Genomic DNA, 24,459 nt, shown 5'->3' with positions numbered 1-24,459 from the left:
GCCCCAAAGAAATTCCCCGCTGATTTAAAGTCCCTATATCACTGCAGTTCTTTAGCTTAAAAAAGACTTGCCATATGCAGAAAATCTGCCATATGCAGATCCACTGAATTATAGCCGAGTACACCAGTGACATCTCCTGAGGAGTAGGAATGGGTAACTTTCTGAAGCACCAGGGCTTTAGATGGTCTGTGCTCCTCCTGACTCCATCCCCTATCCTTGCCCAGTAGTGGGGTGGTACACAACCCCAGGAAGGGAGAGGATGGCCGTAAACAAAAAGGAAGCAATGACCAATGGCCCAGCACATCTGGGCTCATACACTTCCCATTCTTAGTGTTGAAGGTGATAAAGAATGGTTTATCTGTTTTTATTGCATGTTTTCAGAAATATCCTTACATCCTCTGAATTAATAATTGTTGTATTCGACTGTTATTCAATGGTAATTTAATGCCATATTTCTAACACTTCTGGCAAATGTATTAATGGATGGAGGAGTGTTGGTCTTGCGAAAAGAGAAAGAAAAGTGGTGGGAAGTTCAAGTTTAAAGTGTTTAAACAGGTTTCTTAGGTACTTACGCCTTTGTCGAAAGTAGCAAAAAATTTGATATAAGGCTGGAAGTGTTCAGCTGCCTCTTCAAAAGCCTTGTAATCTAAGAGGAAAGAGATAAAAGGGAGAAACATTCTCAAGATTCACGTTGCATCAGAAATTTCTCTCTTTGAATAATGTAGAGAAAGTGGGAAGCCAGTTAATTCTGATTGGATAGTTATTTGGTAGATATTATTTAGATAAGCATTTGATACGATTTTAAATCCCAAGGAATTTGGGTGGACTGTCGTTCAGCCATCCTGAAAAGGATCTCTTATTTATTTGTTTATGTTTGCGCTGGGTCTTTGTGGCTGCTCCCTGGCTTTCTCCATTTGCAGCAAATGGGGGCCAGTCTTCGTGGCAGTGGGAAGCTTCTCGCCGCGGCTCTCTTGCCGCAGAGCTCAGGCTCTGGGGCTCACCGGCTTCCGTAGTTGCGGCACGCGGGCTTAGCTGCTCCCTGGCATGTGGCTGTGTCCCCTGCCTTGGCAGGTGGACTCTCAACCACCGGACCACTAGGGAAGTCCCCTAGAAAGGAGCTTTCATCGCACTTTTATGTGTTTTAGGAAACCGGGTGAATCCAAGAGAGGACAAGAGAGAGAAAAACCAAAAGAAGTTTTTTCTCTCAAACTCACTGCTAGTTATAAGTGTACCCTCTAAAGAGGATGCATCCTGCTGTAAAAGTGAGCACTAAGTAAGACGAAAACTCACTTAGTATGCAAAGCAACTCAATCAAAAATGACATCACAGAAGAATTTTAAACTTCCTAGCAGGAGTACTTCTTTGGGTAAATCCTAGTTTTTCTTTCTCTCTTTTTCAGTTTTCTTTTTTCATTCTGATCCCTTGAGAGGAAGACTTAAAGTTAACCAAGCCCAGGCTTGATTCTCTGTCCATAGAATTCTCCAGGCAAGGCTGCTGGAGTGGATAGCCATTCCCTTCTCCAAGGGATCTTCCTGACCCAAGGATTGAACCCAGGTCTCCTGCATTGCAGGCAGATTGCTTACCGTCTTGAGTATGGTAAAGAACCTGCCTGTAATGTAGGAGACCTGGGTTCAACTCCTGGGTCGGGAAGATCCCCTGGAAAAGGGAATGGCAACCCACTCCCATATCCTTTCCTGGAGAATTCCATGGACAGAGAAGCTTGACGGGCTACATTCCATGGGGTCTCAAAGAGTCAGACGCAACTGAGCGACTATACTACTATTAGACTTGACTTTGGCCCCAGACTTGAATCTAAATAGGTCAAGATAAGCATGAGAGCCTGTGAGTGTGGCCATGCTGGGCCTCACTACACCTAGGCAGTTACTGCTTGGTAAAGACATTCATACTCTTGCCTGATATGTGAGGGTGATGGAAATGGTGCTCGTGTGGATGATTCTGCCTAAAGTCTATAATCCTGAGAGTCAATGATCCTACCATTCATTTTCAATAAGATTACCTTTTTTTTTTCCATTTCATGAAATTTCATGTCCCTTCATCATCAGAGGCATAAGCTTTATCTAGAATCCTAGAAGCAGGCAGAATTTTCTAATATTTAATCAAAAACATTTCAAGAATAATGCTGACTTAGGGGACAGCAAGTTGAGTAAGACAAGTACACTGATCTCAAAGGCTCACGGCCAAGGAGGGTTATGGGTCCTCATAGGACCACAATGCAGTGTGATGATTGTTAGAATAGAGGAAAGCGCATAAGCCCAGGCAAGACAGGCGTTGGAAAATCTACAAGAACAGCTGTACAAGCTGATGCAAATTTACACAAACTCATTCCTCATAAAAGTAGTGGAGTTGTCGGAAAATATATCACAAAACCTGAGAGCTGGGCTAGACGATTAGGTGGAGGGGACGAAGATGGGTGAGAGATTCGGAGAATGAATAGAGAGAAGGTGAGAGAATGAAGAAAGTGGAATGGTTATAGCCGTACCTGAGTTATTTATGTCTATCTAAGGCAGCAATGGGCTCCATCAGAATCCTCTGTCCCCCCTTCCCTGACCTCTTGTTCCTGATGAACCTCTCCTTGCCTCCAGGAACCCGTCTTGATAGAAAGAATGGCCTTTACCTGTGTCCCAAGATCTCCCTTCTTCACTTGAGGAGCCGGTCTGTATCCCTCTTAAGATGCAGAAGGGTAGAGCAAGGTAATTTGCCAGCTTCAAACTGTGGTTTCAAGGCTTCTAACTGCGGTTGAGCCTTCAGCCTCACCCAAAGAGCTGCTGGCTTCTAGGAAACCCAGTGTAGTCTTCTGCTCTGTTTGATCTCATGTGATCCCAAGCTTTCTCCTACCCTTGTGTGTGGTTTTGATGCTGACCAGGTCCTTCCTGGCTCCACCCAGTCTGACTCTGCAGTTACTTTGATCTTTCCCCTTCTGGAACATCAACTTTTAACCTCAGACTTACTGCAGTCGTGTCTTAGCATTTCCTCACCTTTCTTCCTTATCACTCTGAGTTTTCCATACTGGGTATTGACGTTTTAGCTCCACATTTTTCTTAGTTGGGTATTCTTAACCATTACCTGATCTCCCTCAGTAAGTTTTTGTCACGCTGTCTTAGCACTAGCATCCATAGTTACATGTTCAAACTGGAGATGGACCTTCATGTCCCTGGGAGATGTTGCCTCCCAGTTCTTCCAGATCCCTTCTAATTTGGTACCAAACGTCTTAGGCAGCCTTCTGTCCTAAGACCATTGCACTCTACCTATGTTTTAAATCCTTCCAGTTTCCCCACTGCCTATCCATTTTTCTTGCTCAATAGAAAAGCTTGAGATCATTTGCAAAGCCCTTGTCTTCTGTGCCATTACACTCCCTTGACCAGTCACCTTCAAAATACAGCAGAAAACACAGGATTCTCAACAATTGCTTTCCTGGGTGCCTTACCACCTCCTAGCTTCCCCACTCACTGACCTTGGCCTCTTCTGAAAGGCAAGAAGGAAACAGATAGATGGGGATGCCTGGTAAAACAACATGATTTCCGCCAGTGTGTGATGGCCACGGGTGTGTTACAAGAGGCATGATAGATATAAAATATTTTACAGTGATAAATCTTTCCAGATATTTTCTACAACCATTCAGGTTTTTGAGTAGTTAATATTATATTTGAAAGCAGTGGCTCCCTCAGTGAATGTTCTGTCTCAGCAACAATTATTTTGTGCCTAAGACTAGTGAGCATCACAGCTAGAGACAGGCTGCTCCCCTGTCTTCCCCACTGGATCATCTCAGTGTGATTGTTGCTTTAGTCCAAGTTGGTTTTGGTTTGTGAGGCTCTGTAAAATATTTAGTTTTTTCTTTTGATTTAGTTTATTTTTTTCTGCTAATACCAGTGGAATGATGATAGCCATTTATTATGCTAATAATCATCACGATCAACATTATCAACAAAATCTGGTATTAGGTATCTCTAAAGAGGATAAAACTGATTTTCTTAATTTTCTGAATTATTCAATTTATGCCTTCCTTCTTCCCTTTCTACTGTTCTATCTTCCTACCTTCTTTCCTTTTTCTAATGCCTGTATACATTAACAATTAGCCAATCAGATTCTAGATGGGCTTTCATAATGTATTATTTATTATTTTTGTAAATTAAAAAAAATTATTTCTTTCAAAAATAATAATTGGGAATAATTTAATTAGTTGATTCATTAAAGAGGACTGTAGGCCTTAATGGCTTCAGAACTGATGGTGAAGCTGTAATGACAAGAAGGTGTGAAGACTGTGTTGTCCAGTTTTTTCTGAAAATTTTGAGATTCAAGCAGTATTTACTCACAAAAATTCTTTGTTAAAAAACTTTTATCTGTTGGTATGAATTCCATATAAAAGATTGTTATTTTAAAAAGTGACCCCAGGGACTTCCCTGGTGACCCAGTGGTTAAGAATCCACCTTGCAGTACAGGGTACATGAGTTTGACCCCTAGTCAGGGAACCCAGATCTCACATGCTGCGGAGAAACTAAGTCCATGAGGTGCAATTACTGAGCCCACGTGCTACAGCTGGAGAATCTGTATACCACAGTGGAAGATCTCGCAATGAAGATCCTGCATGCCACAGCCAAGACCTGAGGCAGCCACATAAATTAATTGAAAAAGTGACCCATAATATCCAAACCTCCATAGGCCCTTTTCTTCTTGTGTGTGTGTGTGCTCAGTTGTGTCTGACTCTTTGCAGCCCCATGAACTGTAGCCCTCCAGGCTCCTCTGCCTATGGAATTTTCTAGCAAGAATACTGGAGTGGGTTGCCATTTCCTACTCTACGGGATCTTCCCGACTCAGGGATTGAGCACACATCTCTTGCACTGGCAGACAGATTCTTTACTATTAGCAACAGCAAGCTTCTCTCCTTCATTCCAGGTAAAGAAATAGGTTCAGAAGACTTGTCTCTGCTGTATCATACTCAAGCAGGCTCATTGTGCAAGGGGAATTTTACTAAGAGTTTATGATCCACTGGATCATGGAAAAAGCAAGAGAGTTCCAGAAAAACATCTATTTCTGCTTTATTGACTATGCCAAAGCCTTTGACTGTGTGGATCACAATAAACTGTGGCAGATTCTGAAAGAGATGGGAATACCAGACCACCTGACCTGCCTCTTGAGAAATCTGTATGCAGGTCAGGAAGCAACAGTTAGAACTGGACATGGAACAACAGACTGGTTCCAAATAGGAAAAGGAGTACATCAAGGCTGTATATTGTCACCCTGCTTATTTAACTTCTATGCAGAGTACATAATGAGAAACGCTGGACTAGAAGAAACACAAGCTGGAATCAAGATTGCTGGGAGAAATATCAATAACCTCAGATATGCAGATGACATCACCCTTATGACAGAAAGTGAAGAGGAACTAAAAAGCCTCTTGATGAAAGTGAAAGAGGAGAGTGAAAAAGTTGGCTTAAAGCTCAACGTTCAGAAAATGAAGATCATGGCATCTGATCCCATCACTTCATGGGAAATAGATGGGGAAACAGTGGAAACAGTGTCAGACTTTATTTTTCTGGGCTCCAAAATCACTGCAGATGGTGACTGCAGCCATGAAATTAAAAGACGCTTACTCCTTGGAAGCAAAGTTATGACCAACCTAGATAGCATATTCAAAAGCAGAGACATTACTTTGCCGACTAAGGTCTGTCCAGTCAAGGTTATGGTTTCTCCTGTGGTCATATATGGATGTGAGAGTTGGACTGTGAAGAAAGCTGAGCGCCGAAGAATTGATGCTTTTGAACTGTGGTGTTGGAGAAGACTCTTGAGAGTCCCTTGGACTGCAAGGAGATCCAACCAGTCCATTCTGAAGGAGATCAGCCCTGGGATTTCTTTGGAAGGAATGATGCTAAAGCTGAAACTCCTGTAGTTGCCACCTCATGTGAAGAGTTGACTCATTGGAAAAGACTTTGATGCTGGGAGGGATTGGGGGCAGGAGGAGAAGGGGCGACAGAGGATGAGATGGCTGGATGGCATCACTGACTCGATGGATGTGAGTCTGAGTGAACTCCGAGAGTTGCTGACGGACAGGGAGGCCTGGCGTGCTGCGATTCATGGGGTTGCAAAGAGTCGGACACAACTGAGCGACTGAACTGAACTATGAGCTAAGAGATGAATTGAAAAAAATTGTGAATTATGTTTGATTTGAAAGCTCTTCAAAGGATAAATTATTGGCTTCAAACATGCTGGACCTTGCTGAGCTCCTGAATAAAGTTAACTGGATATTGCAACAACACTGTGAAATATACAGTGTACAAAGTTTATCAATTTAAAAGCAAAAATTTAACCTCAGAAAGGAGGTTAAAATGACTCACTAGTAACTTTATTATTTAAATCTTAAGTTGTAAGACCAGTAGAGTGATAATTGCATATTCCAAAGCAAATGCTTCATTATTATTTTTAAATATGTAGTATGGAAAAGCTTAGCTGGGTTTGAAATTTTTTCGGATGATCATAAGAAATATTAACATTACATTTGTCATTGAAAAGGAGAGCAATATCTGTTAGATGGAAAGAATGTTCACATCCTTGAAGGACAATTTAGAGATTAGATTATCTAAATTCTGTTCAATGGCAAGAAAAGATGGTTCATCAATCAAAGGAAAAAAAATGAATATTGTCCTGTCATTTGCCACCATCTACATGTGCCAGCAAAGTCTCTGGCCAAGGGTGACTATCCAGAATTTGAAAAGACCATTTAAAACCTTGATCAGGAACTGTATATTGCTATTTCAAACATAAAACCTGATATCAAAAGCTGTATTCTCAAAAGCAAGCACAAGATTTTCATTCAAAATCTATAAATATTTTACTTGGAAGTTTTATACAATGTAATATTTGATATCTTTCCTATTATTTTGTAATTATTATATTAAGGAAGTGAAAAAACATTTTTTTTTTGGTAAGCCCAAATAAATCTCTTCCAGTTTACCCCTACATGCCATACAAGCATGGTCACATTTCGTGTGTGCCTTGACCTGACACAGCTGTGCAGTCTTGAAAGTATGGCCCAGTGGGTCAGTGTATGAGCCTTGAAGCCACCTGTCTGGGGCTGTCTGGGATGTAAATCTTGGCTCTACCATTATTACTAGCTGTTTGACATTGGGTGAGTTCACTCCACCTTTCTGTCCCTTTATATCCTCATCATTAAGCTGATAATAATGGTAGCTACCTTACAGGCTAGTTATGAGAATGAAACTAAGGCATCTACAAAAAACTCCTAGCACAGGCCCTGGAATATGATAAACGTTAGTTGAATGGAGCTATTACTGTTATTCATTTAGGGTTGGGGAAGGTAGACAGTGGAAGATGTGCTTCTCTGTCTCTCTCTCTTTGGCCACATTGTGCAGCCTGTGGGATCTTAGTTCCCTGGCCAGGGATCAAACCCAGGCCCTTGGCTGTGAAACCACAGAGCTGTAACCACTGGACCATCAGGGAAACTCTGGAAGATGTCCTTTTCATCCCAATCCTCCCCCCGTCTATGCTGTCCTAAGCTCAATGGAGGAAGAGAGAGAAACAGGATGGGAATGGATAGAAACAATTGAGGGGGTCGGGGAAGGCAGAAAAGGATTAAGGGAAATGAAAGGAAGAGGAGAAAGTAGAAGGGGGTGGGAGGAGAACCCAGAGTAGCCAGCCTCTATATAGGAATGTGAAAATTGAAATAAAGTCACCTGAAGAACTGGGTTGAAAGTTCTTAGCTAGCCTTCTTCCCAGAAAAGCATCCTTAAGGAGGGTGAATCTCTATTCACCTTTTATGTAGCAAATTAGAAAAGGGTTGAGTCATAGGAGAGAGAAAATAGGTGGGTTGTTGATGAGATGACTAAGGATGCCAGTTGGCAGATGGAATACAGAAATGGCTTCACAAAGAATTTCAAAACATTTTGGAGATTACAGAAATAGTCATAAGCAGCCCTTATTTGTACCCTCCCACGGGCTGCCATCTATGGGGTCGCACAGAGTTGGACACGATTGAAGCGACTTAGCAGCAGCAGCAGCAGCAGCAGCGTGTACTAATGCTACCCAATTCTCTTTCATAATTATGCCCACTCCTACTAGCACTGTCCCTCTCGCCACAACTCAGACTCAAGAAAAAGCCTTAACTCATAGGACCCTGGGAGACGGAAATGGCACCCCACTCCAGTACTCTTGCCTGGAAAATCCCATGGATGGAGGAGCCTGGTAGGCTGCAGTCCATGGGGTCGTGAAGAGTCAGACATGACTGAGCGACTTCACTTTCATGCATTGGAGAAGGAAATGGCAACCCACTCTAGTGTTCTTGCCTGGAGAATCCCAAGGACGGGGGAGCCTGGTGGGCTGCCATCTATGGGGTTGCACAGAGTTGGACACAACTGAAGTGACTTAGCAGCAGCAGCAGGAGACCCTTGCGGCCAAAGCACTTTACAAAAAGTCCTCAAGTAGTTGGCCGTCCTGGTTCCTCCTCTTCCTGTCCCTTCCTGGCTCCCACTGGCTACCCCAGTCACCTCTGTGTAGGTTGTAGTGATGCTCCTCTATGTTCCTCTGCCCACCCAAAACCTGGCCACAAAGCTCTCAAAGGGAATATACCCAAGGGTGTGGCCATGCCACTGCAGGCAGCCTTGGTGGTCTGTGGGGGTTGACCAGCAATTTCCCACATTGTGCTGCAGCTGCCAAGCTGATCCCTACCCAGATTTTCCTCAAATGCCTTCCAAGTGACTGAGAAGCTCTCCAGCTGCTGACCGCAGGAGCTGCCACTGTCAGGGAGACAGCCCTTTCTGCCCCATCTTGGGAGAGAATCCTGCAGGTAGATGGGCAGGTGGAGATGGCCCTACCTCAATATTCTTTCAGCTCCCCCACTTGTTTTGCTTAATTTCTGCTCATTTGTCCCACTGCACAGGGTACAAGGAATATTCTCCCTCTATGTGCTGATGGCTCATCTTCTTTCTGGATAATCTAACACACATTGTTGGGAAAGGAGTCTTTAGACTGACAAGCTGGGGTGGACAGACAACTTACGTTCTGATTCCTCACTCTTGAAAAAGCCGATGAGTTTGATGTGGTCCTCAATCCGCTCAAAGGCTTGGACTTCCAGTTTGCTATTGATGATCTCCACCGGGTCTTCAATGAGCTGGAATACCACACATACAACACAAAAGATGTTCAAATAAAAGAACTGTTCCTGCCCAGTAGGAGAGTCAGGCGCATGTGTAGAGTGCTTTGAGGGGAAGTTGTGAACTTAGTCTGAGTTCTTCAGGATCCATTTCACTTTCCCCAGTGAGGTGAAATTTCTTCCTTTCTTAGAGGAACTGACCCTAACACATGGAGTAGGCTGACTGGTCTAGGAGCAACCTCATTTCTCTTGCCAGCTATTGATTCAGGAATGGCCTGTGACTCACTTCTGGCCAGTGAATCTCCAGAGTACATCAGCTTGAAGGCCTGGGGAAAGTTCTGCTTTCCTTTTAAGAGAGCAGTGGAGGCCAGATTCTTTCCCCTGTCTCATTGGATACGAATGAGGAAATGTGGTGTGTCAGCTCCTGCTGCTGGACCTTTATAAAAATTTATTTTTAATTGGAGGATAATTGTGTTACCACGTTGTGTTGCTTTCTGCCATACAACACGGACCAGCCATAAGTATACATATGTCCCCTCTGTCCTGAACCTCCCTCTCACCTCCCATCCCATCCCACCCCTCTAAGTTGTCAGAGAACTTGAAAACAGTCAGCTTGAGGACAAAGCCAACACAATTACCTGATTTACAGAAAGAAATGGAGCTAGAGCCCTGATTTGGTCAAGTCTAAAATCTGCCTCCCCCTGGTCTTCCGTTTGTTAGCGATGTTGCTCATCATTTAAGGTACTTGCATCTAAAAGCCCCCTCCTAGCTGACAGGGCCGGGGCAGGGCCATGTGGGAAGTTGTTCTCTTGCCTCCCTCAGCCTTCTTTAGGGCTTGCCAGCATGGGTCAGTGAGATGAGAGTCTATGAGCACTGGTTTATAGGAGGTAACCTTCGACTTAGCTTCTGACCCTCTCATAGAATTTTTGAGACAGTTGGGAACAGGCAGTAGTCCACGGTGTTCTAGCTGGTAGATAAGGAATCACCAGTATGGATGGTCTTTATCTGCCTCAGGCACCTGCGTTCCAAAGAACTTGACTTCACAGCTGTTAATGAAAGTGTGAGTTTAGCTATGGAAAATATGTCTGTGTAGTGTCTGTTCCTCTACTGGCCTGAGCACGCGGACACCAGGGTGTTGTCCGTCCATGGCTGAGCAGGAATGTGGTATCGGAGGGCTCCTCAGCCCTGCCTCTATCCTGTCTGAGGGTCACTCAGCAGGTTATTACTCCTCTCCCTCCTCCATCTTCCACTGACCATCCTCCTCTCTTCCTTACACCCCCTTCAGAAGCCCTAGAACAAAGCCAAGGGGATTCTGGGTGACCATCCTCCTCTCTTCCTTACACCCCCTTCAGAAGCCCTAGAACAAAGCCAAGGGGATTCTGGGGATGTTTGTGTATACTTGCTCAGAGAGTTAACATCCTACTACTACGATGTCCTAATCTGTGACCCTCTGGTCACTAATAAAACAGATTCTGAAGTGATTTACAGGCCAGCTGCTGAGTAGACATAAATACTGTTGTGATGTAGGCGTGCTTTAGTTTTTTCCTGAGGCTTGAGAAATCTTTCTTAGACCAGGTCAGGTTATCTACCTTTTCCGTTGTTACTTTGGAGTCTTACGTCCCCCTATATTTGAACCCAAACAGTGCCATGCGGGGCCACTGGGCGCAGAAGCTTACATCCAGGAGAAATTCCACCAAGACGTCAGCTGCAAACTCGCCATCAAACTCAATTGTGCGATCACCCTTAAGAACGTACAGGCTTCCTTCTTCAACAAAACCTAAAAGAAACAGAGTTCCCAAAATATAATCATCCTGATGAAAGAAGAGCCATCCTGTTGGCCAGGGTCTGGCTCAGGTTTCCTGGGTGACATGGGGGTCAGGCTCAGTGGAACTAGCATTAACCCTAAGATTGGTTCCCTTGCAACCACATTTCAGAGGGGTTCCCAAAGTGGAAGCTCAAAATGAAATAGTCAGGAACCAACAATTCCGCCTGGACTTTAGCTTCAAAGAAAAACCTCATCACCACTCTACCACTGTTTTCATTTTCCAAAACCTACTGCTGACTCCATCCTTCTTATCAGAAAGTGTTCACACCCACTGCCCATCGGGCTCTGTAGCCTGGCATGAAGCCTTCCACAGCCTAGTGCCAGCCCTGTCCTCTACGTTCTCCCTTGGGTTGAGAGCTTCGCTTTTCATCCCTGTGCAGCTCCCTTGGCTTTTTGCCCAAGAGCTGAGGTGAAAGGGGACAGAAAGGGAAAGCCATAGAGCAGGATTCCCTGTACAGTTGTTCTCCTTGAGCCTGGAGTGACCTCCCACCACACCAACACTACTACCACTCATCTTGGTCACCTCCTGTGGGTCTTAGCTTATGGCCCATTTTTCAAGAGAGCTTCTCCCGTCTCCCTTGCCATTAAGGATCTGCTCTCAGCTCCGTGTACAGGTACTCACTCTAGCAGCGATCCCTCTAGAAGGGTAGGGCTGTGGTCTTCTTGGGACCCCAGCACCATGCTTGGAGTCTGGACCCCTTGGCATCCCATAAAAGTTTGCAGTCAGAGTGAACACCTTGCTTTCCTATTGTAGCTGAATTCTGCACATCTTCTTTTCCCAGTCTGCTGATAATGCTGCAAGAGCAGGTTCTGCATCTTCTTTCCTGCCCGCCTCGCTCTCGGCTGTGTACTTTCACAAATGCTCGCTGGAGAACTGCATTTCCCCCCAGGAATGCTAAATAGCTGAGGCTGGCACTTGGTCCAACTGCATGGCATCCTTAATTCCTTAGATTAATTGTTCTCAAACTCTCAATTAGCTGGAGGACGCTCTCTCCAGATGAACTCTTCTGCAGAATCTCTAGGGGAAGGGAGGCTGGCCCACTGCCCACCATGTCCCAGGGCACTTCTGAAGAAGCCCACGCATGCTGTGGAGCTCTTTCTGTAAATCTAAAGGAGCAGAGTGCCAGGTATCCCCGAGGCAAGCAGTGACCGATCACAGAGGGTGCATGGTAAACCTCAGCAGTGTCCTGCTGTTGGACTTTTCTCTGAGCCTGAAACCAGTGAGGAGATTGTTGCATTAATTCAGAGACCAAACTCTGGCAAATGGAAATGGGGATGGAGTTCAAGGAGCAGGTTTACAAGATACAACTGTCCTGTAAACTTCGGGGATTGAATAATCAGAAAGAACCTGCCCCATGTCATTTATAAGTTGATTTAGACATTTAAAACCCATCACATCACTGGGAGAATATCCATCAGTCCATTCTTAAGAATGGTTGCCAAGCTTGAGCTCCCTAAATTCCTAGATTGCTAGAGCACTAGTGTTTTCCTCTAACTATACTTACTAGAAATTCTCCCAAATTCTCATTAAGAGTGGGAAGAGAGAAGACTAGGGAATCAAGAGGCACTGGACTGAATTCATCAACTCGCTTTTGACAAGGGAAAGAGTTGAATATGCTTTGCACAAGGGGAAAAAGTTCTTGTCTCCAGGGAAGGAGATACTCCAGGCATTCTTAATAATAGTCATGAGTCTGCCTTGTATCCTACAATTTAAATCTTTTTTTAAAAAACTGGTCTTGAAAACAAAATAGGAAGCCGTTGTTTGAAATTCTCGAAGATAATGAACTTTCATATATATCTGAAGGTGTTTACTGAACCACCGCTAATCTTTTTCTTTATTCTGTGATTACTACTCCCAATCCAATTAACCTTTCTTTAAAGGTCCTGTTTTATAACCTTCTGCTCTCTTTTACTAGCCATCCTTCACTGGTGATGCAGAAAAAGTGAAATGGTCAGTACAGGTGCAGGGGTTTTTGCAAACCAAGGAGTAACCTATATTCTCTCTCCTTGGGATTAGAGGTGTAAGAATCTTAAAGTGCACTCGCACTTAACCGTGACATATTGACACAAGAGATTACAACTTGCACTGTGCGGTCATTTAACCATACCTCCTCTAAATCCTCCCTTACATCCTTGGTGACAGTGCCCAGCTGGGGTTTGGCCTTCCATATAGAAACAACTGGGGCCCTAGAGTCACTGCTATTAATGATATCCTTTGTTGGCTGCTTCAGCTAAGAGGTCAGGAAATAATAGGTGACGGAAGAGGAGATTTGATCTCCCTCAAACAGACCACTGTGTCAGTGAGGTTGGCCCCCCTCCCCTTTTTTAAAATCAATATATAATTGATGTACAGTGTTGTTAGTTTCAGATGTACAGCAAAGTGATTCAGTTATACATACATGTATTTTTCAGATTCTTTTCCCATATAGGTTATTACAAAACAATTGAGTATAGTTTCCTGTGCTATGAGTAGGTCCTTGTTGTTTTTATGTAGTGTATACATGTTACTCACAAATTCCTAATTTATGTTCCCCCATCCCCTGCCAAGAAGCCAGCCTTTTAACCTTTTCTAAGAGCTGGAAATTAAGGTTTGAACCATTAGTGTCCATTTTCCCACGAAGAGACCCTCTTTCTTGTACTGATCCAAAGATATATTAAATGTCTAATGTGAAATCATTGAATTCAGGCCTGTATTTACTTTTTGTGAAACTCTTCCCTGAGCTAAGACTAAGCTGTACAGGATCATTTTATATTTATTTAAAAACAAGTCTAGTTATCATGCAAGAAAAAAAAGTGACTGTACCTTTTTTTTTTTGCAAGACACATTTGTTTCTTCATGATATATCTAAAAAAAAAAAGTCACACTTACCCAATTTCTTGGCAAGCTTGGCTTCTTTCTTGGCATCCACCATCACAAAGCCTATATCTTTATGTTCCAGGACCTGGGCCACAAGCTGAAGGGAAAGACAAGTGGGAGAGTAAGTGAGTCAAGGGCAGCAAGACGGTAGAAAATACTGTGGGATACTCTTCCGATATGTTGACAAGAAGATTTCTCTCCATACTTCCTATTACTCTGTGACCAGTTCAAGAAGCGATGTAGAGATTCTGTGTTTATACCCTCAGGAGAAGGATGATTCAGCAGAATTCCGAGAACCAAGGAGAGACAAACGTGAGGGCCAGAGCTCCGCTTTGGAAGACCACACCCATTGTTGCACACCCTTCTCTGCCCTCGGGGTAGATAAAATTTGAATTGGGAGAGAGCAGAATCAGAAAGGAGACAAAGAGAACTCGGTACAAACAGATTCCTACTAAGGTGCCTGGAGCCCGTCCCCAGCCACTGGGGTTTGGCAGGGTCAGGAGAGACGCCAGATAGGCTGAGGGACCTTCGAATAAAGGAGACTTTGTCCCCAGTACCCAAGATAGTCTTCAAATCCCTCTACCCCGTGGACTTGAGGAGTAGGAATGTCCATTGAGGGTATCTGGTAAAACGACCTGAGATGACCTCTGACGTTTTCCTGCTTCCAGCTGAGAGGAAACACTAGCAGAGTACCTGGGTGGATTCATAGCCTCAAAGGTGAAGGGTGTCAGGTGGACAGATGGCTGGACTGGGTGGACGCCAGCCCCTGCTGGCACCAAGCACAAGCCTGGCATCATGGTAAGCTCCCTGAAACTTAGTTATGAGGAAGTAGTGCTCAGCTGCTCAGTCGTGTCTGACTCTTTGCAACTCTGTGGACTGACCATAGCCCACCAGGCTCCTCTGTCCATAGGATTCTCCAGGCAAGAATACTGGAGTGGGTTGCCATTTCCTCCCTCAATTGACTGAGATCTAATTCCTGCCATCCGGCTGAATGGAGGCTTAAAATAGAATAGAGTGGGGAAGCTCCCAGAAAGATCATGAAATATTAATATTACATTTCTTTATTTAAAATTTTAAAAAAGATAATTGCAGATTAACATGCAGTTGTAAGAAACAGTACAGAGAAATCACTCATACATTTTACCCAGTTTGCCCCCAAAGTAACATCTTGCAAAACTATAATACAACATCAAAACTGAATATTGGTATTTATATAGTAAAGATACAGAAGATTTCCAGAACAATGAGGATCCTTCATGTTGTCTTTTTATAGTCACATCCACTTGCTTCCACTGTCATCCCCTCCCTAACCTTGGCAACCGCTGATGGCATCACCAAGTCAATGGACATGAATTTGAGCAAACTCTGGGAGATAGTGAAGGATGGGGAAGCCTGGTGTGCTATAGTCCATGGGGTCACAAAGAGGGGGACATGACTTAGTGACTGAACAACAACATGTTCCCATTTTCTGTAATCTTTTCATTTCAAGAATGTTATATGAGTTGAATCATATCATATGCAACCTTTGAGGTTTTGTTTTTTTTTACTCATATTTCTCTAGAGATTCATCCAGATTCTTGGGTATATTAATAGATCATTCTTTTGTATAACTGAGCAGTATTTCCATATTATGGAGGTACCATAGTTTCTCAATTATTCATCCACTGGAGAACATCTGGGCTATTTCAAGTTTGGGGCTATTGTGAGGAAAGCTGCTGGAAACATTCATATACAGGTTTTTGTGTGAAGGTTAGGCTTAACATCTTTAGGAAAAAATACTCAGGAGTGCAGTTGCTGGGTTGTATTATAATTGCATGTTTAATTTTAAAAGAAATTCCATTTGAGTGGCTATACCACTTTACATTCGGGCTGCTGCTAAGTCACTGCAGTCGTGTCTGACTCTTCATGACACACTTCAGTCGTGTCCCACCAGGCTCCCCCATCCCTGGGATGCTCAAGGCAAGAACACTGGAGTGGGTTGCCATTTCCTTCTCCAGTGCATGAAAGTGAAAAGTGAAAATGAAGTCGCTCAGTCCTGTCTGACTCTTAGTGACCCCATGGACTGCAGCCTACCAGGCTCCTTCGTCCATGGGATTTCCCAGGCAAGAGTACTGGAGTGGGGTGCCATTGCCTTCTCCCAGTAGCAATGTAGGGATGAGGAATCCAGTTCTTCTGCATCTTTGCCAACATTTGGTGTTGTCACTTTTTAATTTTAGATGTATAGTGATATCTCATTATGGTTTTAATGCATTTCCCTAATGATGATGAATACTTTTTCATGTACTTGCCATCAGTATGCTCTCTTCTATGAAATACCTATTCCTGTCTTTTGTCTATTTTCCAAATAGATTTATTTTTGATAGCTGAGTTTTGAGAGCTCTTTAAATATTAGTCCCCCAGAGAAGGAAATGACAACCCACTTCAGTGTCCTTGCCTGGAAAATTCCATGGACGAAGGAGCCTGGCAGGCTATAGTCCATGAGGTTGCAAAGAGTCAGACACAACTGAGTGACTTCACTCGCTTTTGTTGGATGCTTGGTGTACAAATATTTTCTTCCACCCTGAAGCTTATCTTCTCATCCTCCTAATAGGGTCTTTCTCACAATAAAAGTTCTTGATTTTAATGAAGTCATATTTATCAGTTTTCCCATTTATGGATTGCACTTTTGGTGTTAAGTCTAAGAATTGTTTGCCTAATCCTGTATCCTGAAATTTTTTTCCAATTTTTCTTAACAGTCTTATTATTTTCTCTTGTTGTTGCCTGTGGCTTGAGGGATCTTAGTTCCTTAGCCAGGGATTGAACCTGGACCATGGCAGTGAAAGCACTGAGTCCTAAGCACTAGACTGCTAGGGATCTCCCTAGAAGTTTTGGAATTTTAATTTTACGTGTAAGTCCATGATCTGGTTTGAGGGTTTTGTGTGTGTGTGTGTGTGTGTGTGTGTGTGTGTATTTTTAACCAATGGTGTCCAGCTGTTCCAGCACCATTTGTTGAAAGGGCTGTCTCCTGCTGTAACTGCTCTATTTGCCTGTTCATTCTTCCCTTCTTGACCTCCTATGCTGTCTGTTCTCTTTCTTCCTCTCTAGCGCCTAATCACTCCTTTCGTCTAAGGCCAAGGATATTGGGCAGAAGCACAGAAAGCTGCTCTGCGGAGTCCCTCTGATGACTGGAGGTGGAGGGGCAGGTAACAAATGACGCCTCCACCCCATGGACAGTTTTCTTTCTTGAATTTTGGCTGAGACTAGGGAAGGGTTTGGAAGAAAGATATCATCAGTGTTTATTTCATGACTCATCTTGAACGTCCCTGTAATGCTTAAAGAGGCCTATATTTCTGCAAAGTCACTTGACTTTAATCTCTTGCATTCAGTTTATTAGACAAGGTCATTTTTGAGTTTTCTGGTGTTCAGTGCAAGCTACTTTGTCCTGTTTAGTGCTATCAGTACATTAGCTGAAATGCTCCCTTTCTATAATTAAAAATTAATGATGATGAGACCTGATAGCTTTGTGATTTTAGACAGTTTCCCTATTCCGAAAGTGTGAGCCTCTAACAGTGGTTCTTAAACCTGGAGCACTGGGTGAAATGGAGCTTCCTGGCCTTCACTCCGGAAAGTAGAGAATAGAGCTGGGGTGGAGCTCAGGAGAAAATATTTTCATAAACCATACCACCACACCCCATGATTCTGACACAGCAGATCCTGTACCACATTCTGGAAAACACTGCTATAAATGGTTGTCAGTTCATCCAAAAGTGATGTGGTGTGGTGTTTTCCAACTGTGACCCACTAGCCATGCTTAGCCCTGTTGGTTGCTTCATCTTAAGTGTAGGAGAAAAATATTATTAATAGTAAGAGTTTTCAAGATTAACTTGAAAATTACAGAGAATTTAATTCCAACCTCTCCTAGGCACATACCACCACATTGTATTGGTTTTTAAGTAGATGCCAAGTGTGCCTTGCCTAGGCTTGTAAAGCATAACATTCTGATTACCTTATTGATATTGATACATGACAATTGAAGATACATGAGTGGAAGGTGCTATCGCAGACAAAGTCAGTTCTGTTTTTTTATGGTTTTCTGTTTAAGCCACAGCCAGTTACTGTTCTAGGCACAGATGAAGAGACAGATGCTGGCAGCCACAGATGGGTCAGGAACCCATGCTAGCTAAGACCTGTCCACCTTCTCCTTGGCACCCTTTGCACAATCCGTGAGGTGTCCTGTCACTCTCGCCTCCTACCCTGATTAGGCCCAAAGCCTGCCCACTTGAGCTCTGTCATCACCTCCATCAGCCCGAGCAAGCACCCTTCTTGGGCCTGAGCCAGGGGTGGCCAAGGCTGGCAGCCACCCAAGAGAGAGCCATGAGACTGGGCTGGGGGAGAAAGGGTGCAGTGAAAGACTGGGGCCTTCTGGGCTGACTCCTGACATGACCATTCTCCCCAGGATCAAGAGCCCCTGCTGGGCTGATGGGGCAGGCCAGACATTTTCCACCTCTCCTACTTAGCTTAATCCCCACCATTGCTCTGCTCTTATATCTCCAGCTCATATTTTCCATTCTCCATTCTTCTGTAGCCTAGTCTCACTGAGCTCTCTCAGGTTGCTTCCAGCCTGGCCTTGGCTGCAAAGCCCAGCTCCAGACTCATCTTTGACTCCAGTCTCTTTTCTGTAAATTCCAATAGCCCGTTATAGGGACACAACACTCTGGCACTTATTTTGCAGTCATTAGAGTTCTATATTGTGCATCTTTCCTCCCTAAGGAAAAAAATGCTGATTTTGTGCTTCTTTTGTATCTCATATAGTTCCCTAGAGACCTTCAGCATACTTTGGATGAATGGACTGGCCCAAGCACTTCATAAGTTTAAGAGACTTTTGAGCCAAAAGGAGAAGAGTAAATTACACCCTGTCACCAATTACAGGGATGCCTCCCTCATAGCTCAGCGGGTAAAGAATCTGCCTGCAATGCAGGAGACCTTGCTTTGATCCCTGGGTTAGGAAGATCCCCTGGAGAAGGGAAATGCTACCCACTCCAGTATTCTGGCCTGGAGAATTCCATGGACTGTATAGTCCATGGGGTTGCAAAGAGTTGGACAGGACTGAGCAACTTTCACGTTCACGTCACTTCACTTCACAGTAATTAAAAGTTACAACCACCAGGAGGAGAAAGGATAGAGTCAATGTGTCTCCCAAATTTCCAGAAAACCAGAATGCTGTTTTCAGATTAGACTCTAGTTTTCTCATGTTGACTTCTGGCTCTGTCTGTTTTATTGATTGGTTGGTTGGTTTCTTCTCACATGGTCTTGCCACCTGTCCATCCTAGAGAATGAAGTTGTCTCTTATCAGTTGGTACGTGTAGCTGCTGGGCATGAGTGCAGTTCCAGAAACATTGATTTGTTTGACCATTGCTGATTCTTTTGAGTACAGAAACAACGTTATATTAAAAAAATCATATTAAATAATATGCATGTCAACAGCAAAATTGTAGATATTTATAGTATGTCTTTTTTAAATTTTGCATCATATAGGTATTTATTATACTATTGTTACCTCTGTAATGATGTGGTTGAAGTAGATCTCATCTTTAAATGAGTAAATAACCCAGAGGTAATATATCCTAGTGGTTAAGAGTATACAGCTTGGCATCAGAGACCTGGATTCCTGACTTGGTCCTTGCTATGACTCAGCTGTAAAGTATGGGGAGTACCAATATCTGTTTCATAAGGCTGTTCTGAAGAAGAGTAAATGAGATGATGCATGTAAACGTCTTGACACAGTTTTTGGCATCAGTAAGTGCTTAAAAAATGTTATATTTTCTTCTTACTATGATGACAGCTTGAAAGGGTCAGCTGTGCCAATTAAGAAATACCAATGCCTAATGTATGGTGATGGCAAGAAGACAATAATTATTAGTTGAGGACCTACTATGATCAAGGTGCCATCCAAAACAAACGTGCAAGACACATTCCATAGTCAAGGAGTTTGTGATGTCATTAGGAAGCTAATGGAAAATTAGCTGATAGGAATAATTGTAATATATAGCGGAGCTATATGTAACCTTGTTCTGTATTTTCTAAGTCTCCTGTAAATATGTTATTGTACTTTCATAAGTTTAAAAAATAAAAATTAAAACAAAAAAAATTAGCTGATAGATGTCGAAGAACTAAGACAGAAAATAAGGGTTCTGGAGCCAGAGCATGAGAGTTCATGGGCAGGGAGTCAATCATACAGAGCTTTGAAAGTGATGCGAAGAAGTGTGGATTTTATTTCCACACACTCAGGATGAAATCTCAGATGCCTAACATGACCACAAAGGCCCTACACAGTTTGGCCCAGCTGCCTCTCCAGCCTCCTTGGGGCCACTCTGCCTCTGACTAACACATCATTTTCAGTTCCTCAAAACAGCAAGTTCTTTCCTGGATCAGGAAGTCTTTGCCCAGGATCACCTCATTCAGCTGTGCTCCCAAGTCCTAGGGCAAGGCACGGACTGCAGCTGCCTCTGGGGACACCTTGATCTATTTACACAAAGACACTCAAGATGCTCCTCTACTGTGCACGCTCTTTCCTCTTTCTAGAAGAGCCTTCCCTCCACTCCTATTTCTCCTTGAAGTCTATACATTAATGTCAGTAGCTCAAAGGGCATTTCCTGACTCCCTGGTGCTCTTTCTGAACTGGGTCGGAACTGGGCGCTCTTTCTACCCTTGTCCATAGTGCTTTGCCTTCACAGTCCTTTCTCAGTTTGTATCAATAAGTACACACTTACTGTATGATCGTTTGTCCGTCAACTGTCTGCGTGTGAGCCTGTAAGCTCCACGTCCCTGCCTGTTTTCCTCTGTGTACTATCTCCTGCACCAGGATAGAACCTGAGAAGAGGAGAGCTGAAAACAAAACAAAATGAAACATTAGTGTATTAAATAAATAAATGGAAGAAAGAAGGGAGGCTAGCTAGACCTTGAGAGGGGAGGTGTGTCTGAATAGGCAGAGGAGAGCTGCACGGACATCTGAGGAAGAAAAAAAATGGCACAAATGTTTTTGAAGGTTTGGAGGGGCAAACGCGCAGGGTGAGTGAAAGGGAAGAGGCTTCTGTCCTCAGGTAGAGGGTTTCTCAGGGGAGCTGGAAGGAGCAGTGTGCTTAAGGCATGTTAGAGAAAGAGTGTGAAGGACTTTGAACATTAGGACCGGCAGTTCTGATGTGGAAGACGCTTGAGTAGAAGAACAGTATGGTTAATTTGAGTTTGGGGAGGGTTGATCTGAGCGCATAGATCAGACATATAGGAAAATGGAAGGGAAGGCGACCAGTCGGGAGGCTGCTGCTAGAGTCTCAGTGGGAGATGTCAGGTCTCCAGCGAAGGCAGCAGATGAAGCAGCCTGTGAAATGAAGTTAGAGGCTTAGAATCAGTCAGACTGGTAACCACTGTATGGTTTTGGAGAATTGGGGAAGGTGGGGGGAACCAAGGAGCGGAGGAGGCAAGACGATTCCAAGGTCTCCAGCCAGGGAACAGAGTGGAAGACAAACAGAGATGTCAGGAGGGCACACCAGAATCACGAATGAGCTTCTCAGCTTGGATTTAGATGCAGTGAGTTCATGGCCGTGGAAATCTAGGCAGTAGTTGGGGGTGCCAACCCGGAGTGTGGGGGAGAGGTTTCGAAGGACCTCTGCAAGTGAGAGGTGAAGGTGTAAGGAGAGTGTATGAGAAAACCACAGGGTCGAGGACTGGCCGCCTTGTAGGAGATGAGGAAAGGAGGCTGCCTGGAGGCAGAGAGGTGTGTGGGAGAAGCAGGGGGACAAGGAACGCGGTGCCAGGACTCCATAGTCACAGAAGCTCGAGAACAAGCAGGTGGTCAGATAAGTGTTGCAGAGAGTCCCCGGAGATGGGACCACCACTGAGGTCTCCCTTTCAGGATGGTAAGTCACGGGTGACCTTTAGAGAGGAGCTGGGCCGGAAGCCAAAGCACTGAGAGCGAGGCCGATGAGTGGGTGGCAGGGTCACAGTAGAGCAAGTGTAGATCACTTGCTCAAGAAGTTTGCTGTGGAGGGAAGGGAAACTAACACAGCAGCCCCCAGGGACCCGCTCCCTTTGGCCTAGGAGGACAGGCATGTCTGTCTATGTTTGTCCCTCCGAGTCCATTCCCTTAGTAGGACATCTCAGCCCTGATCCAGGGACCAACAGGAAGAAAGTTCTGTTTCTCAAGAATTGTCCTCCTGGAGGAAAAAGACTAATTTGCTTCATTGTCAGAAGAAGGTGGGGTAGCAGGGACAAGGGGCTGCTTACCTACCGAAAAGAGCTGAAGGGGCTCACTTTCTGCATGGTCAAGAATCTGAAAAAAAATCAAGGTCTGAGAAGCATGGGGGGATATGTCACAGATCTTCGCTCCAAGTGAGTGTCCCTCAGGCCAGCCATTAAAAATACCCTGGCGGCAACCCTGCTCTCTCCATGTAAGCCAAGAGCCAAGTGGCTCTTCTCACCCACCATCCCTGATACCATCTGGCCACATGTCAAGCAACTCCACTACTGTGCGCGTCCTCCCCTGAAACCGGAGAGTTGACGTTTATCTCCAGTAATCTCCTGTCACTTTCCACCACCCTCGGATGAGGCCTGGGCTATGTATAGCTGGGGGCTTGGCACGTGATGGGTCCATGCAGGAGGCAGGTGAGAGAGGGGGACCACTATTTTATGAGCTGAACACTGGGGCCTTTTGGGGCTGGACCTGGTGGCTTTTAAAAGAACCTTGAGGGAAAGTGTGTGGGAGGGGGGCGTTGTTGATTGTTTTTATTGGCACTTTTGAACTATCACCTTGGTCAGAGCCAAGGAAAAGGCCCAAAGGTCACTGCTGTGTGTTCATTCCACTCCACCACATTGAGAAGCAGTATTTAACAACAATAAAAATAACATCTATCGAGTGTTCCCTGTATGCCAGATACTGCTGCAACACCTCACTTGAGTGATCTCATTGAATCTTCACAAAACTCACATGAAGTATAAGTTCAAGATGAGGAAACAGAGGCACAGAGAGGCTAACCAACTTGCCCAGAGCCGCACAGCACTCAAGTGATCCAGGATTCCAGCCATGACACTCTGGCTCCAGGGCCCAAACTTGCATCAATTACATTCTGCTCCCTTCACGTGGGCCTCAGAGGGACCTGGGCCCCAGTCCTGGCTCTGCCGCTTATCAGCTGTGAGACTCTGGGCAGCTCACAATGTCTCTGATCTCAATTTTCTAATCTGAAAAGATGAGATCTAATTCTTGCAGGAGTACTATGTATTCAAGTGCTTATGAATGTTTGTTCCCTAGAAATTCACTGCAGGGCAACCCCATTACACTAAGCTAGTGGTTCTTGAACCTGAGCCTGCATCAGTATTACCTGGAGGGAAGCCTTGTAAGAACACAGATTGCTGGGTCCACCCCGGAATTCCAAACTCAGGAAGCCTGGGAGGGGCCCCATGAATTTGCATGTCTGACAGGGTCCAGGAGACACCCATGCTGCTGGTCCCGAGTTCACACACTGAGAAGCACTGCTCTACAACAGTCTCTAACACACAAGCACAGTCTTCCTGTGTAGCACGTGTGATGTCCAAAATGACTGATTAAGGGAGGCTATTCCTGAGCCAGGTTTCTGTTTTTTTATACTAAAAATATTATTGCAGTGGGATTTTTTTTTTTTAATGGATATGACTGACCTAGGGGCCAGGCCACTTTTCCAATTTTTCTCAGTAGAGTTCTGTTCCCAAGAGTCTGTGAAAAAGCAGTCTGGCAGCTCAAATGCCCACACTCTCTGGTAGCCCCCTCCCTTGGACAAGTCCCACCAAGTATCCATCATGTTCCTGCAGCCAGGGAGACACTGTCCCTTTTCTAACTATACCTTCCATAGGTTGGTGCACCTAATGAAAAAAGAGAGAAATAAAGGTGGAGGGAAGGCGGGAGGCTGCAGTCAGTAGAGAGACCTTCTAAATGTAAAATGATGGCAGACAGGCCTCTATGCCTCATCTCCCCAGTACTGAACATTACAAAGCAGAAGAGAAGCCTGCTGCTGCTTGGCTAAACTTTGCAAAATGTCTGACTAGGGTTTATTTTGATGAACTCTACTAATGACAACAAATACCACAGACAGCTAACCTGAGAGTTCATTTTCAAGGTGCTTTCACATAATAAATTCTAGAACAGTTCTTTCCTGAGCACCTGACATAGGCTGTTCACTTTACACACCCCCCTCTTTTCTCTTCAGAGGAACCCTGGGATGAGGGGACGGTGGTCTTTATTCCATGAAGGGAGAGGCTCGGCCTTCGAGAACTCAGTCCATGGTCTGGACGTTGCAAAGACGTCCACAGGTTTCTGTGCCGAGTGTGTGCTGCTTATGTGGCCAGAACATAGTGTGGGCTGCAGCTTATGGGCTGCACTCCCTTTTCTTTCAGCTTTGGGAAATGCTCTCAGTTCCTTCATAGGGAAGCCAGGTGTGCGTGGCCAGGCTAAGGAAGGCCTTGGGGTGCTGAGCCAGGGCTGCGTACGGTAGAGGCGGGTGAAGGAGTATCTACTGGCCCATCTTCCTGCCCAGCGCATGGCAGATGGTGAGGAGAGGCCTGCTGGCTTGGGGCGCTGGGCAGCAGGCGGACGCTCCTGGAACAGGCTCTCTGGGCGCTGAGGAGCGGCTGGGCCTGCCCGGCCCATCGCTC

General features: G+C 44.6%; 1 protein-coding gene across 1 annotated transcript in view; it reads right to left on the bottom strand.

Moving 5' to 3' along the window:
• The window catches only part of CASQ2 (calsequestrin 2), a 71,126-nt gene that overhangs the window by 31,640 nt on the left and 15,027 nt on the right, over positions 1-24,459 (bottom strand). The window contains exons 2-5 of the mRNA XM_068965681.1: positions 13,816-13,900; positions 10,798-10,898; positions 9,028-9,139; positions 573-646 (exon numbers count right to left, since the gene is read on the bottom strand). Coding sequence (XP_068821782.1) covers positions 573-646; positions 9,028-9,139; positions 10,798-10,898; positions 13,816-13,900 — 372 coding nt within the window. The remainder of the gene's footprint in view (positions 1-572; positions 647-9,027; positions 9,140-10,797; positions 10,899-13,815; positions 13,901-24,459) is intronic.

The sequence above is a fragment of the Capricornis sumatraensis genome, chromosome 2 (assembly GCF_032405125.1).
Source record: "Capricornis sumatraensis isolate serow.1 chromosome 2, serow.2, whole genome shotgun sequence".
NCBI classification, from domain to species: Eukaryota; Metazoa; Chordata; class Mammalia; order Artiodactyla; family Bovidae; genus Capricornis; species Capricornis sumatraensis.
This window is presented reverse-complemented; position numbering and strand designations above follow the sequence as displayed.